This window comes from Mus pahari, chromosome 9 (genome assembly GCF_900095145.1).
Source record: "Mus pahari chromosome 9, PAHARI_EIJ_v1.1, whole genome shotgun sequence".
Classification (NCBI taxonomy): domain Eukaryota; kingdom Metazoa; phylum Chordata; class Mammalia; order Rodentia; family Muridae; genus Mus; species Mus pahari.
This window is the reverse complement of record NC_034598.1, coordinates 28205187-28220743: the sequence shown is the minus strand read 5'-3', so window position 1 is coordinate 28220743 and position 15557 is coordinate 28205187. Positions and strand designations below refer to the sequence as shown.

General features: G+C 43.4%; 1 protein-coding gene across 2 annotated transcripts in view; it reads left to right on the top strand.

The window, feature by feature from the left end:
- Positions 1–15557, top strand: part of Tet1 (tet methylcytosine dioxygenase 1) — a 68552-nt gene that overhangs the window by 47306 nt on the left and 5689 nt on the right. Inside the window, exons 6-9 of one of the 2 annotated variants that reach the window (XM_021205052.2) lie at positions 8743–8954; positions 11672–11822; positions 12284–12379; positions 14808–14897. In XM_021205052.2, the coding sequence (XP_021060711.1) occupies positions 8743–8954; positions 11672–11822; positions 12284–12379; positions 14808–14897 (549 nt within the window). The remainder of the gene's footprint in view (positions 1–8742; positions 8955–11671; positions 11823–12283; positions 12380–14807; positions 14898–15557) is intronic. The other variant, XM_021205053.2, reaches the window with a different exon arrangement.

The following is a 15557-nucleotide window of genomic DNA, read 5'->3' as shown; positions in this document are numbered from 1 at the left end:
ATCACTTTCAAAATGTAGACGCTCTGAACAGAAAGAATTATTTTACCTGGTTCTCCTGTAGTGGCAATCCGTGAGCTGGGGAGTCTTGCCTGTCTCTGTCTAGCCTTGTTTCCCCCTCGACAGCTGTGTGGCACAGTCACGTGTAAGCACACTTGCTGAATGCCACTCTAATTTCCCTGGCATTTTGTTTGAAGAGCTTGTGCCTTGTTGTTAGCAGGATAGAGGAGGGGCATGCTCATCTTAAATTTAGATGGGTGTTATAATCCAAACTCAGATCTTTATACATGTTCCACGACTATTCTTTCTTCTTCCGCAATCAGACATCTCTCTAGTCCAGTTTTATTTCTGCTGTGGGATATGACTGAGTTTGGCTGTAGAGTTTGAGCTAACTGAAATGTCAAAGTCTTTCAGTCGCCTTGCTTAGGCTCATATACACATGCCTATACGTGTCTGCCTGTCTTCAAGTCTGTCTTGTGGCTGTACCATTGTGCATGTCTCAAGAAGGTACCTCCTTGAGTATTACCATGGCAACAAAATGCGGAGCCTATGATATCTTTCTAATAACAATAGCCATCCATCTTAGCAGCTGTTGTTCTGTTGCTGTTGAGAGTCACTATGAGCGTGGCAAATCTTATAAAAGAAAACATTTAGTTGAGGCTGGCTTACAGTTATCATCTTGGACTGATGCTGTGACAGTAGCTAAGAGTTTTACACCCTGGTCTGTAGGCAGAGAGAAAGAGAAGGAGAGAGACTGACTCTGGACTTGCCATGGGTCAAACTTCAAAGCTCGTCCGGACAAGGCCACATCTCCTAATCCTTTCAAACAATGCCACTACCTGGTGACCAAGCATTGTTATTCCAACTACCACACCATCTTAGGGATTGATGACCAAATCAAGGCAGAGGACAAACGTTAGGAATGCTTGAGGTCAGGAGTTCCTAGTAACTAAGAAGGCACCGTGCCAGCCCCCGCTTTTAATTTACCAAGATATACTAACAGTATTAAGTATGCTGATACGTTTTAAAAGCCATTAATTTATTACAATGAGTCCTGATGATGTTTCTGCTCCAGTGCACATATGTGGGTGTGCACACACAACAGGAGCCTATGGAGGCATTTCCTTGGGTACTTCCAACACCTCCTTGAGACAGGGGAATCTCATTGGCCAAGAGTTTGCCAATGATCTCCAGATACATTGCTTTCTCCATGTGCAATGTTGAGATTACAGGTGTGATGTCTCTCCTGGTGTTTTACGTGGGTTCTGGGGAGTTGAACTCAGGTCCTCAAACATTTCCGCCTAAGATATGATTGATATCCTAGTGTATCTAATGGCAGAAATTATATTTTACTTTTTTCCAATTGAATTAAAATAAAATTTCATGGCTGGCCCGTGATGGCAGGCACCTTTAATCCCAGCACTCAGGAGACAGAGGCAGGGAATCTCTTAAGTTCAAGGCCAGAATGGTCTACAGAGTAAGTTAGTATAGCCAGGGCTACACAGAGAAAGTCTGTTTCAAAAACCCAAAAACCGCCGGGCAGTGGTGGTGCAAGCCTTTAATCCCAGCACTCGGCAGAGGCAGGTGAACTCACACATCCCTGAGTTCGAGGCCAGCCTGGTCTACAGAGTGAGTTCTACACAGAGAAACCCCGTCTCTGGAAAAACAAAGCAAAACAAACAAAGCAGGCTAGTAAGCTGCTAGCCCCCTTGGCCTCTGCTTCACTTCCTGCCTCTGTCTTTTTGCTGCTCTGGCTTCTCTTAGTGATGGACTCTAACCTGTAACCCAAATGAATTCAGTTCTCCCAAAGTTTTTAGTCATGGTCTTTATCAGAGTAAAGAAATACATAATACCATAATAAATAATTGTTACTGTCCTGGAACAGAATTAATAGTTGACAGATAAACCTTCCAATGACTTAAACAAAAATGGATGCCACTATGATCCATGGATACTCAGTAATAAATGTTTCTAAATGGCCAGATAAAGAAAAAGTAAATCCAGTCGGGCGTGGTGGCGCAGGCCTTTAATCTCAGCTCGCGGGAGGCAGAGGCAGGCGGATTTCTGAGTTCGAGGCCAGCCTGGTCTACAGAGTGAGTTCCAGGACAGCCAGGGCTACACAGAGAAACCCTGTCTCGAAAAAAAACAAAAAGAAAAAAAAGAAGAAGTAAATCCACATATGGTGACTGGGCTGACTCTTGTGATCCCATCGCTGAGGTACAAAGATTGGCAGGTGGTTCTTGGTCCAGGTTGCTTTCAATGTCTTGAGGAGGAAGACAAGCAAAATATAAACTCAGTCGATTTTTTTTTTTTTTTTTCTACAGAGGCCCCTACTTACACAGAAACAAGAGCAGACAGGGATGGGAGGAAATATTTACAAATCATGTACCTCATAAAGGACTTCTAGATAAAAAGACAATATGCATAAAACTGAAATTATACTTGTTTGGATTTCAGTCCCCTTTGTCACATACAGTACACCCAGGGTGAAACACAGCACATCTCAGTGCCTTTAGTGGCTATGCACCTTAAAGGCACCACACCCTGGAGGCAAGAGCCGAACAGGAAGGTAACAAAGGTTTTGGAGAGAGAGATTGTGGGGAATGAGATCGTGTGAATCGAGGGATGGGTCAGGGGAAGGGGCCTAATCTAATACACTGTGTGACTGTATATATACACTGTGTGACTGTGTACAGTGTGTGACTGTATAAATGAAGCTTAGGACTGGGGATGCCTCCAGGGGACCACACCCAGTTCCCAGCAGCTTGAGGTGTGGTTCGCAGTTGTCTGATTCCAGCTGCTGTATATACAGAGCTGTTTCCTGGGCAGTGAGTGCACTTGGATTCATGCGGAACAGGCAAACATGCAGACAAAACCCTCAGAGCCGTAAGAATAGACAATAAGTTTTTTTCTCTTTGTGTGTTTATGATCGATCAGCTTAGGCTGGTCTCATTATTTATAAGCACGGGGCATTTACAAACACGTGACCCTCCTGCCTGAGCCTCCCAAATACTGTATTTTTAGACGGGGCCACTGTGAACAAATATATATATATATATATTATAAGAAGGCGGTTTTGTTTTCTCTGTGTAGCCCTGGCTGTCCTGGAACTCACTCTGTAGACCAGGCTGACCTCAGACTCAGAAATCCGCCTGGCTCTGCCTCCCAAGCGCTGGGATTAAGGGCGTGCGCCACCACGGCCCGGCAAGAAGGTGGCTTTGATTTGTTTGAATTTTTTCTTTTTTTAGGGAACTTTTATTTGTGTGTGTGTGTACGCATTAGCATGCATATCTTTATTAGCATGTGTGTTCATGCATATATGTATGCTGAAGAAGGAAACTTAACTCTTGTAGCTGAATTTTACCCATCTTTCCAAGTCTAAACTTACTGATTTCTTGTTTCAAAAAGCTTTATTTTTTACTTGTTCCAGGACTTGGGAGGAGCTCCGCGGTGGTTACAAAGCTGGCTAGTGAGCTGGGCAGTGGTGACGCACGCACGCCCTTGATCCCAGCGCTTGGGAGGCAGAGGCAGGCAGATTTCTGAGTCCGAGGCCAGCCTGGTCTACAGAGTGAGTTCCAGGACAGTCAGGGCTATACAGAGAAACCCTGTCTCGTAAAAAACAAACAAACAAACAAAAATCTGGCTAGTGGGTTAAGAATTGCAAGTGAAGGTCCTGAGGCTGACTAGTGGAGAGCAGAGGAGGGGCCCTTAGAGGGTGGGAGATGGTCTAGTTGTGCTTGAGTTGAAAATGAGCCGCTCGGGCTGGAGAGATGGCTCAGTGGGTAAGGGCACCCGACTGCTCTTCCAAAGGTCCTGAGTTCAAATCCCAGCAACCACATGGTGGCTCATAACCATCTGTAACAAGACCTGACACCCTCTTCTGGAGTGTCTGAAGACAGCTATGTGTGTAATTATATATAATAAATAAATAAAGCTTAAAAAAAAAGGTCATACTTGGGTATGTCCTTTTAAAAAAAAAAAGAAAATGAGCCACTCAAAGAGATGCATGCAGAGACAATGGCTGGAGCGAGCGCTTCTGCATTAGATATGGCCCGGCCAGCGTAAGACGTAAGACGGTCAGGTGGTTGTCCATCTTCTAAATGAATTTCACTTCGTCATCTAGGAAATAATTATTCAAGAACTCAGAGAGATGAGGGTCTGGTTCAGGGTCTTCTCCAGTGCCAAGACAGCCTGACTTCCACAGCCTCCTGAGTTTTATCCCACTCGTCATGAAAAGGTTTGGGCACATCCCGGAAGATGGTTATGCCTAGGCCAGTTTGCAGAAGTGGCCTACCCAGAGACTTGTATGTCACCCCGTTCAAAATAGAAACCTGGGGGGGGGGGTTGTGAGGGAGGCCCTCAGGTCCAAGCTGACCAGGCGGTTCATGGCAGCCTCTGCTTTGATGGAATAAATTTTGTTGGATCTGGGAAGTCTGGGCTGATCCACAGTGGGAAGCTAAGCACAAAAAGACAGTGCTGGTTGCTCCTAGGAGCCGACCGCTGAGAAGATGGTCTGGGAGGTTGTGAATGGAGAGACTGATAGTAAGGCAGCCGAGAACTAATGAAGAGAGAGTCCCCGGGTCTGTTCCTCCAAAGTCACAGATCCATCCGTCCTCCGATCTAGATTGACTTTTTTTTTTCTTTTTTTTTTTTTTCTTTTTCGAGACAGGGTTTCTCTGTGTAGCCCTGGCTGTGCTGGAACTCACTCTGTAGACCAGGCTGGCCTTGAACTCAGAAATCCGCCTGCTTCTGCCTCCCAAGTGCTGGGATTAAAGGAGTGTGCCACCATGCCTAGCTAGATTGACTTTTTAATGAGTGCCTTCACTTAATATTTTCGAAGGCTTAGAAGCTATAACTTTGGGGCTGGAGAGATGGCTCAGAGGTTAAGAGCACTGACTGCTTTTCCAGAGGTCCTGAGTTTAATGCCCAGCTACCACATGGTGGCTCACAAACTCTGTTAATGGGATCTGATGCCCTCTTCTGGTGTGTCTGAAGACAGCGACAATGTACTCACATACATAAAATAAATCTTTAAAAAGAATAAAATGGTAATTCTATGACATGCAAAGTACATTTCTAGCCTGTTACCTATGGAAACAAGAACACTGGACATGGAGGTTCAGTCCTCATCATTCAGGAGGCTGAAGTAGAGGATCCCAAGTACTGGACCAGCTTGTACTATGCAGCCAGGCTCAAGCTCCAAAATCCTAATAGAATGAGAGATATTTTGAAGAATGTTCGTTTCATAATGCATGGTGCATTTTATGAAACCTAAGTCTTGGTTTTGGCTTGGTGTGTGTAGGAAGGGTGACTGTGAATATGTCCGTAATGTGAATGGCAGGGGAGGACCACAAAGGCCTTTCTCACTTACCACATTATTTCCCCCAACCTGTCTCTGTTCTGCAATGCCCTGGTTAAAGGAACACATGACAGTGGTTCATTTTTTTGGTGCTTGGTAAGGATTTGATTGAACTCATGTCCTGTGTATGCAAAGTTAACCATGGTTGCTCAGTAAATCCTGATAGATAGATAGATAGATAGATAGATAGATAGATAGATAGATAGATAGAGGGTACTTAGGAGGTATGAATAAACTTTAGACTTTGGGGTAACACTTTTCTTCTCAGAAAGTCACATTGCCATTTGGCTTCTACACTTTACAAGCTGACACGTCCTTCGAGGTTCGAAATACTGGGATTTAATTTGGATTTCAGTCTCCCAGTTTTAAGACAGTCTCCTATCGCTCTGGATGGCCTTGCTCAGCCTTGGGTTTCTCCTGCTTTAACTTCTAATTGCTGGCATTTGCGTTAATGTAAGCTCGGATGGTTTGGTCACACACAACATTTTCTTTCTGATGAATAGTATCAACTTTAGGGTTTGAAATGGAACTCCACTAGACTCTGTGGTTTTTAATTATTTGTTTAGCAAGTGTTTGTGCTGTTCTGAGCTCTACTCAGAAGCCTCAGTTACTTCAGAAGGGCAGAAAAACCTGAAACAGCAGACAATCTTCTCTGTATTACTAGGGAATGGTTAAAGAAACTTGTAAGTGTGAGCCTGTAATAGCTGGGAGCTGATGCTCGGTTTGCTTTTTAAGTAACCGTTTTCTGCAAAAAGCCCAAACTCACAAATTATGTATATCTTTACCTGTATGTTTCTGTGGATCTTGCGATACGGTCTCGTGCAGCAATGCCTGTGCATCTGCTTGAACTCCCGATCCTTGTCTTAACCCCTAAAGTCTGAATAGGTGTCCAGATGACAGGTATGTCCCCACCCCCGGCTCACTATGGAGCTGGTAGCCCTTACAGGTCTCTGGGTCTCTGCTGCTTCCTGCGGTAATCTCTGTGTAATAGTACCGGTCTGTGATTGGTCACTGGCTTCCACTCCATTCCCTCATAGAATCCCTGCGAGGGCTAGGAGGTGGAGAGGAGGGAGGGCGTGCTCTGTGACTGCACGTGCCTGACCTTTGGCCTGGTGTTCCAGCCAGACTTGTGTCGATACTAAAAGGCTTGTGGTAGTTATTGGCTGCTCTGCCGTTTTCATATGTAATGTAATGTGCCCAGCGTTCCGTGTCTTCCTGTGTTTTGATCTTTTTTGTTTTGCTTTGTTTTGTTTTTCAAGACAGGGTTTCTCTGTATAGATAGCCCTGGCTGTCCTGGAACTCACTCTGTAGACCAAGCTGGCCTAAAACTCAGAAATTCGCCTGCCTCTGCCTCCCCAGTGCTGGGATTAAAGGCATGTGCCACCACGCCCGGCTCATTTTAGCCTTTCTATTGGGATTTCTTTAACCTTCATGGTTGTAAAGGTGATATACATATGATAGGTAAGATGAAGCGTTTTGTTGTTGTTTTTCCTTGTGGCATTAGGATCAGACAGACTTAAGGCCCGGTGCATGCCAATCAAGCCCTTTGCTACTGTGATAGGCCTCCAGGTATTTTAGACGCTTTTCAGGATTAAATACACATTTAATCCTGGGATTAAATGTGTATGCCAGAAAGCTTAACTTTATGTTGATTCAGGGAATCTTAACTCAGGTGCCCATATGTGCTGAACCTCCGTGCTGGCCCTTCCTCCAGGATTTATACATACTGTACATTTTTATATATGTACCTTTTCACTTTTGTATATGTATACTTTTATTACTAGTGTGTCAATGAATAGCTGGGTGCTGGGGCATATATGTCAGGGCGCATACGTGTTCTCTAGAAGAGAGCCACAGACAGCCAGTACTCTGCACCAAACTCCTGTACTCTTTTGTCCTTGTTTTTGTTTTTTGAGATAGGGTGTCACCGTGAAGTGCTGGCTGGCCTGTAACACTTATGAAGAACAGGTTGGTTTCAACACGCCTCCAAATGCTATGATTAAAGTCATGCCTCCCTCCCCTCATCTAACTGACAGTCTTGGTGGCAGGCTTAGAGGAAAATTGACTTCCTCCTTATTCCACCTCATGTAGACAGCTAAATGGTGCCATTTATTGAAAGAATTACTGTTATTTGTTTGAGGCAGGATCTCCTATATCCTAGGCTGGCTTCAAACTAGATGTCTAGTCAGGGATAATCACGAACTTCTGCTCCTCTTGACCCTACCTCAGGGATGTTTTGGGTTGCAGTCATGCATGCATTTCTTTTTTTTTTTTTNTTTTTTTTAGATTTATTTATTATATGTAAGTACACTGTAGCTGTCTTCAGACATACTAGAAGAGGGAGTCAGATCTTGTTAAGGATGGTTGTGAGCCACCATGTGGTTGCTGGGATTTGAACTCTGCACCTTTGGAAGAGCAGTCGGGTGCTCTTACCCACTGAGCCATCTCACCAGTCCCACGCATGCATTTCGTTGTGCTGGGCTTGTAATGGACTGAGCGTAGAGACAGACTGGGTCATCACTCCATCAGCTGAGCTCTGCCGCAAGCAAGAAGTGTGGACTTTTACAGTGCAGATCATGTCCTCCTTGGATCATTCCACTTCTGTTAACTTGGAAGAAACGTTTTAAAAATCAGACAATTCAAGTCAGGCGGTGGTGGCGCATACCTTTAATCCCAGCACAAAACAAAACAAAAAAAATCAGACAATTTATAGTGTTTTGTTTGGGACTCCATGAAATCTAGAGTGTACCACTGCTGTGGTAGCTACATTTATTTCTTTGCCCTTCAGTTTTCTGACAATTTACACAGCTCCTAAGTGATGTGTTTAACTTTTTCATTCCCTGTTGACGTCTTCAAATAAGACAAATGTCCTTAATTTAAAGCAGTTCCGTGTCTGCACTTAGAAGATTAACCCTGGGGTATAATCACTTCAGCCAAGCAAGGCATTTGAGGCCCTCATGGGTGACACAGAGATTCTGTCTCAGCAACAGGCAAACCACCTTAGCCTTTCCTGTGCAAAGAGCTCATGAGCACAAGTTGTTTCCAGGCCTCGAGCAATGGATGCCGCAGTATTTGGGAGCATTTCCTCGTATCCTTTTACAGAGGTCCAAGGTCCTAGCACCCACATGGTGTTGTTCCAAAACTGCGTGTAACTCCCACTACAAGTTCATATGTGTTACATACATGTACACAGTAAAAACACCATATACAAGAAATGTAATGGGAAATGTTTGTTTGTTTTACAGTGAGTCTGAAGCCTGGATTATATAAGACTTCCCCCACCCCAACTCAGCCCCACCTCCCAAAAAAACAGAAAGAAAAGGAAAAGAACGAAAGAGAAATCTGGCTCGTGATGTATAACGCTTGCATACACTCTCTTCTTTCAGGTGATCAGAAGAAGTGGGCCTGAAGAGAAGCTTATCTGTTTGGTCCGTGAGCGTGTAGACCATCACTGTTCTTCGGCTGTGATAGTTGTCCTTATCCTGCTGTGGGAAGGTATCCCTCGCCTGATGGCTGACCGCCTGTACAAGGAGCTCACTGAGAACTTGAGGTCCTACAGCGGACATCCCACAGACCGAAGATGTACCCTCAACAAAAAGTAATCAGATCTGCATTGTTCTCCCTCCCTCTGTTGTGGTGGCAAATTGATGATTAACTGCCAACTGAGACTAGCCTGTGAGTCGCAGGACTCGGAAGGAAAACTGACCTACAGGGTCCGGTGCTGCATACCATCGGACCTCCATGAGTTGGAGCTAGGACGGCACAGGGAGACCTTGTGTTTCCTCTCCCCCCACGCCTGCAGTGTAGTTAAGAGTATTTTGCTGGGACTGGTGAGATGGCTCAGCAGCTCAGAACACTGACTGCTCTTCATCTCACATCTGTCCATAACTCCAGTTCCTGGGGAGTTTACACCCTTACACAAACATACGTGCATGGAAAACACCAATAAGTATATATATATATATATATATATATATATATATATATATATATACTTTTTAATGATAAAAAAAATTTTTTTTTTTTTTTTTTTTTTTTTTTTTTTGGTTTTTTGAGACAGGGTTTCTCTGTGTAGCCCTGGCTGTCCTGGAACTCACTCTGTAGACCAGGCTGGCCTCCAACTCAGAAATCCGCCTGCCTCTGCCTCCCGAGTACTGGGATTAAAGGCGTGCGCCACCAACGCCCAGCGATAAAAGAAATTTCTGCTTGGGGTCCTATTTTATGTATATGGGTGTACCATTGCTCTCTTCAGACACACCAGAAAAGGGCATCAGACCCCATTGCAGATGGTTGTGAGTGAGCTATCATGTGGTTGCTGGGAACTCGGGACCTCTGGAAGACTGAGCCATCTCTCCAGCCCTTTCTTTTCTTTCTTTCTCCCCCCCCCCTTTCTTTCCTTCTCCCTTCCATTTATTGATTTATTTATTGATTTATTTATTTATTTATTGAGAGTTGCCCTGGCTGATCTATAAATGGATCTCCAGCGATTTTCCTGCATAGCCTATCACACTGTCCTGATCCTTGTGACCATTCCAGGCCAATGTTGCGAAGGACTACTTTCCCTTTTTCTTCTTTTGAGATGGATTCTCAGTACATAGCGCAGAGTTCAGTCTGACAGTCCTCCTGCCTCTTTGTAGTGTTGGATATGTGCCACAGCCCTTCGGATTCTTGTCTCCCAAGAGTGTAACAGGAAGGGCATCTCTGAGAGAGAGCATGTAGCTCGGTAGTGCAGTTTGCCTTTTCTGCACAAGGTCCTGGGTTTACTCCACTGCATTGAAATTATTACTACTACTACTACTACTACTACTAATAATAATAATAATAATAGTAATTCACCATTAAATTAGCGGATGACTAATTTGTTCCTTAATCCTTTTAAGGATTAAAATCTGCTAATCATTTTATTATGGTTTATAATAATAAACATGTCAAATCACTTCCCCAAAAGTTCATACCCTGCTTACTTAATCTCTAAGGCAAATACATTTTTGTGTTGAGACATAATACATGAGAATATAATATCTTGATATACTAACAGCTATCATTTTAAAAACTGAACATAAATTACTTTTCTACTTGTCTTTCAAGTTTCGTTCCCTTCAGTAACTAATCTGGCCCTTTGGACCCAACTCCACCACATTTCTTCTCTTCCAGCTCTTGTAGACTTTGTGCTCTGTCAGTGTCTTAGAGGCTGTTTGCTTTTTTATTCTCTGAGCATTCTTTCTATTTGTTTTAGTTTTTCCCATGCAGCCCTGACTGGCCTGGAACTCACTCTAGCCTGGAACTCAGGCCTATGCCTCTGTGCTTCCTGAGTGCTGGGATTAAAGGCTTCCGTCGCCACCACCACCACTCAGCAGAGCATTCATGTTTATTGGTTTGTGTGAGAGGCATGGCACACTGTGTGGCTAGCATCACATTTACCCCCTTACGATAGTCCAGCTCTCAAGTGCTAGGGTTACAGGACTTAAGGTTTTATGAGTCTCCGGCACGCCCGGGACACAGGATTGACTGGCACACCTCCTCCTTCCCGTGTTCCTTCCTTACTTCTTTTTCTTGCCATCCAAATCTAAAAATGAGAAATAGTTTCGATCTTAAATTTTGTAACGTTTTCCTTCATTTTAAACTCAGCACTGAGCCGAGGAGTACCTCGTGGGCACCGTGCTACCTAGCTTGTGGAACTTGCTAGGCTCAATCCCCAGCTTCATCAAAAATAAAGAGAGCCGGTGCTGTAGCATCTTCCTCCTCCCTGTCATTTGCAAATTTATTTATTTATTTATTTATTTATTTATTTATAGATTTTTTTTTTCTCTCGGGCAGGGTCTAGATAGCTCTAAACTTGTTAATTTAGAATCGACTTTAGTGCTTTAGAAATGTCCCGAGCCAAGCGGTCTTTCTTTTCATTATTCCTGTTGGAATCCTCATAACGTCTTATCATTAAAATTGACAGATTGTATATTTAGTGTGATGCAATCTCCTTGCCGAGGTCACAATAGACACCAAGGAGCTAAAGTTCAAGAGGAAGTCAAGGTTTTCCGTTAAAAAGGGAGATTTCAAGTTTCTGCCTTTATTTCTCCTCCTCATGTCTCTATAGTCAAACATAGGAAAGTTCGTCTTCTGCTTGGCTTTAGAACCTTGAATAATCACTTTAGTTAAATAAGAACCAGAAATTGATTCAGAGTGAAGAGGGCTGCTGGTAAGTTTGACGCTAGAAGTAGCCAAAGGATGTCCTAATGAAGAAAGCCAAAAGCAACAGGTGACTATTATAACCTTTTCATAAGCCATTCTTGCGGTAATGTCCTGTTGTCCATCTTCCAGACGTACCTGTACCTGTCAAGGCATCGACCCAAAAACCTGTGGAGCCTCCTTCTCCTTTGGCTGTTCATGGAGCATGTATTTCAACGGCTGTAAGTTTGGGAGGAGTGAAAACCCCAGAAAATTCAGACTTGCTCCAAACTACCCCTTACATGTGAGTTTCCTCTTCAATGTTCAGTGTGTTATCTACAATATATAACCATGTACAGTGCCTAAACGTTTCCTAAAAACAGTCATAAATTACTAAAGTACACATGTCACTACTAAGATTCCAAGTCAGGTAGACTTCAACTCTTACAGTTGTCCCTTAGTCTCACGGCTCCCTAGCACCAAAGGGGACCATTAGTAAAAGAACTTGGGGTTGTATGGGCAACCAGAGACAAACAAACTCAATTGCCAACGTTTTAAAAAACTATAAAAGTGGCGGGTGGCAGTGGCACATGGCTGGGCTCAAGCGGCAGAGGCGGGAGGATCTCTTAAGTTTGAGACCCGTCTGGTCTACGGAGCGAGTTGCAGGACTCAACAAAGAAAACCTGTCTCAAAAAAAAAAAAAAAAAAAAAAAAAAAAGTAAAGAAAAGAACAACAACAAAACTAAGAAAGTGTACTTCCCACAGAACTACTATAAGAGAATTACGGGAATGAGTTCTGAAGGAAGTGACGTGAAAACCGGAGGGATCATTCCAGACCGCAAGACCCTCATAAGCAGAGAGGTTAGTAAGGTTTTTTACTTGGTTTTGTTAAATTGAAGCATGAATGTACAAGTCATTCTTGTCGAACAAGATGGGGAAGTGGGGGAGCAGTTATGGCTGAATAGGTATGGGAATGTTCTCATGTTTTGTTAGGGTAAAGATTATTCACTTCAGAGATGGTGGGTTGCAAACATGTCCACTTGTTATCCCTAAATATTCTTATTTAAATAGATCAGAGCACTCCACCTAAACGTATGTATGAATCACTTTCTCTGATGCATCACAATATTTTTGTTAAACTTTTTTAAGGATTTGTTTATTATATATAAGTACACTGTAGCTGCCTTCAGACACATCAGAAAAGGTGTGTGTCTGATCTCGTTATAGATGGTTGTGAGCCACCATGTGGTTGCTGGGATTTGAACTCAGGACCTCTGGAAGAGTAGTCAGTGCTCTTAACCACTGAGCCATCTCTCCAGCCCTTAAACTTGATTTTAAATGTGTGTGTGTGTGTGTGCGCGCGCGTGCACGCGCACGCACGCACGTGTGAATATCACATCATGTACCCCAATCCCGTTTATCTCTGCCTCAGAGCTCTTTTAACCTCTCCCCTAATTAGCCTTGTTGTGGAAGCCCTGATGTGTCACCATGTGTCTCTTAGTATAGTCTTTTGTCCCTCTTTCTTTGCTTGTAAACGTTCATTGTATGATGCCTCTGGCTTCTACTCTACCAATACTAGAAGGTGACTGGGACTCCTCTTAGGTATCCTGTTGTTGCCCTGTGTCATGGAGCTTTGCATCTGTAGGACCAGCCTCCACATGTGCTCCAGCAGTTCATTGATGGTGTAGATGTTGGGGTGGGCCAACTTAAACCCTGGATCTGAACCTGAGGGACATCTGAAATGGAGCTGGCCAGCCCACTGGCTCTCATGCCCCAGGGGGTCTGCTCACTTGCTACCCCCTGATTCAGGCCCCCTTCTCTGAACCCTAAGCCCAGGCCTCCCACTTGCAGCTAGGGGTGAGGTGGGGAAGGAGGGTATCCTTCCCTGCTCTATGCCACCTCATGGAGGAGCAATACCAAGGACCAGCTCTCCCAAGCAAATACCTGCAGTGCCAGCTCACCCTGACTCACACTCTGAAGGCCAGTTCTTCCATGATGCCCAGGTGAGGGACGGGGCCAGTTCTCCACAGCCCTCGGGCATCAACCTGTCTCCTTTAGGCAGATCAGACCAGCGATGTCCTCCTGGCCTTTGGTAGCAACAGACTCCTGCTGCTGTAGGGCAATGGACCCAGATGTGGCTCCAGTGGCACCACACACACATCAGAAAAATCCAATGCTCCAAGCACAGATTTCTGCTCTTCTTGCTAGCAGAATGACTTGCTAGAACAGTGTGAGCTCCTAGGTCCCCCGAGAGCTCCCTTCTGCTTCCCACCATGGTTTGGAAAGCATGTGTCAATATTCTTTTAATGAATAGAAAGAAAAATTATATGTAGGTTTCTAAGTATTCAAGGAAAACCATATAATTCAGCATGCCTGAATCAAACTATTTTAATGTAAGGAAAGTTGGAGATAGCGTAAAAAAATCACTGGTGGCAACCAAGGTTTCCGTTTTATTATGTAATTTATATTGGACTGTAAAATGAGAACAATCCCTACATTTCCTGCAGCTGAAGAACAAATCTAATGAAGTGCATTTGACTTTTAGATAAGTATAAAACTTTGCTAAAGGATGTACAGTTTCTGTAACCTGAAACATGGACCCTGCTCAGAACTTCTGTAATGTGAACTTCGCAGGCTAGCCCAGAGGACTGAGTTCAAGGCTAGCCAAGGACACGTGTGAAGATTTCGGTGACTCAAATAAAGCCACGGTAGAGGCTGGGAAATGAATGGTTCAGCCCTTTCTGCTCTTTCAGACGCTTTCTATGTACATACAAGACTGTTGAAAAGAGCAAATGAATTCCTAAGGGTCATTAGTAGTGTTCTCTAGTATAAACGCTAAAAATTGAGGAAGACTGAGAAATACTATGAAGATGATTAATGCAAGAACCTAAGTTAAACATATAATGTTGGCTAGTCTTGAACCCAGTCTTCCTGGGCTAGCATGCCAAGCGTTAGGCTCACAGTAATGGTTATCTGAAACTGGATAAGAGGTTACATGCTTATCTTTATAGCTCGCTTTGCCTTCAGGAACCTTGTCTGTGTTCATTGCAAGTGTTCAATTCTATTAAGTAAGTAGGTGTGCCTTCTATTCTATGTTGGAGTATATTCTTCACTATATAGATTTAGTATGTTACACTTGTTCTATCCACTGTATTACGGTAAGAATGAATTGTATATCCGCCACATATGGAATTATTTGTAGTAGAGTTTGTTACACACCTGCAACTCACTTTCACACAACCAACGTAGTATTTTAAAGTTACATTACATGGATTATCTTTTTCTATAGGAAAAACAGCTTGAAAAGAATTTACAAGAATTGGCTACAGTATTAGCTCCACTTTACAAGCAGATGGCTCCAGTTGCTTATCAAAATCAGGTATTTTTTTTTTTTTTAAGAACCCTTCACAATGCCCTTAGAATATTTTAAATTTCTATGTCAACTAAATTACTATTCATAGAATTTTTTCTAAGTTCCTCTTAAATATGTGCCTTTAAAAATAGTTGTAAGTTTGTGTGTATACTTACTTGCCTGTGTGTAAACACATATGTAGACCAGAAACTGGGGACCAGGATCTTTTTCTTAGCATTCTATGTCTTTGAGACAGGATATCTTGCTAAATGTGGTTCTCACATTTACTGGTAGCCCTCAAACCCCAGTGACTCTCCTTCCTCTCTCCACTGCTTTTGGGAAAAGCAGCTAGGCTTTCTGTATAGGTGCTAAGGTATAAACTCAAGTATGCAGGATTGGATGTCAAACATCCTTAGAGTCTGAGCCCTTTCTCCTCGCCTGAACGATCTTCAAATGTACGATTTCTTATTGCTACCTTTCAAAAGTACTCAAGGAGTGTTTTCCTGCTGGGTTTTTGTTGTTGTTGTTGTTCTTAGTGCTGCTGATGGTGTTTTGTTTTGTTTTAAGAATTTTTAATTTATTTTATTTATGTGAGTACACTGTAACTGTTTTCAGGCACACCAGAAGAGGGCATCAGATCCGACTACAGATGATTGCTGGGATTTGAACTCAGGACCTCTGGAAGAG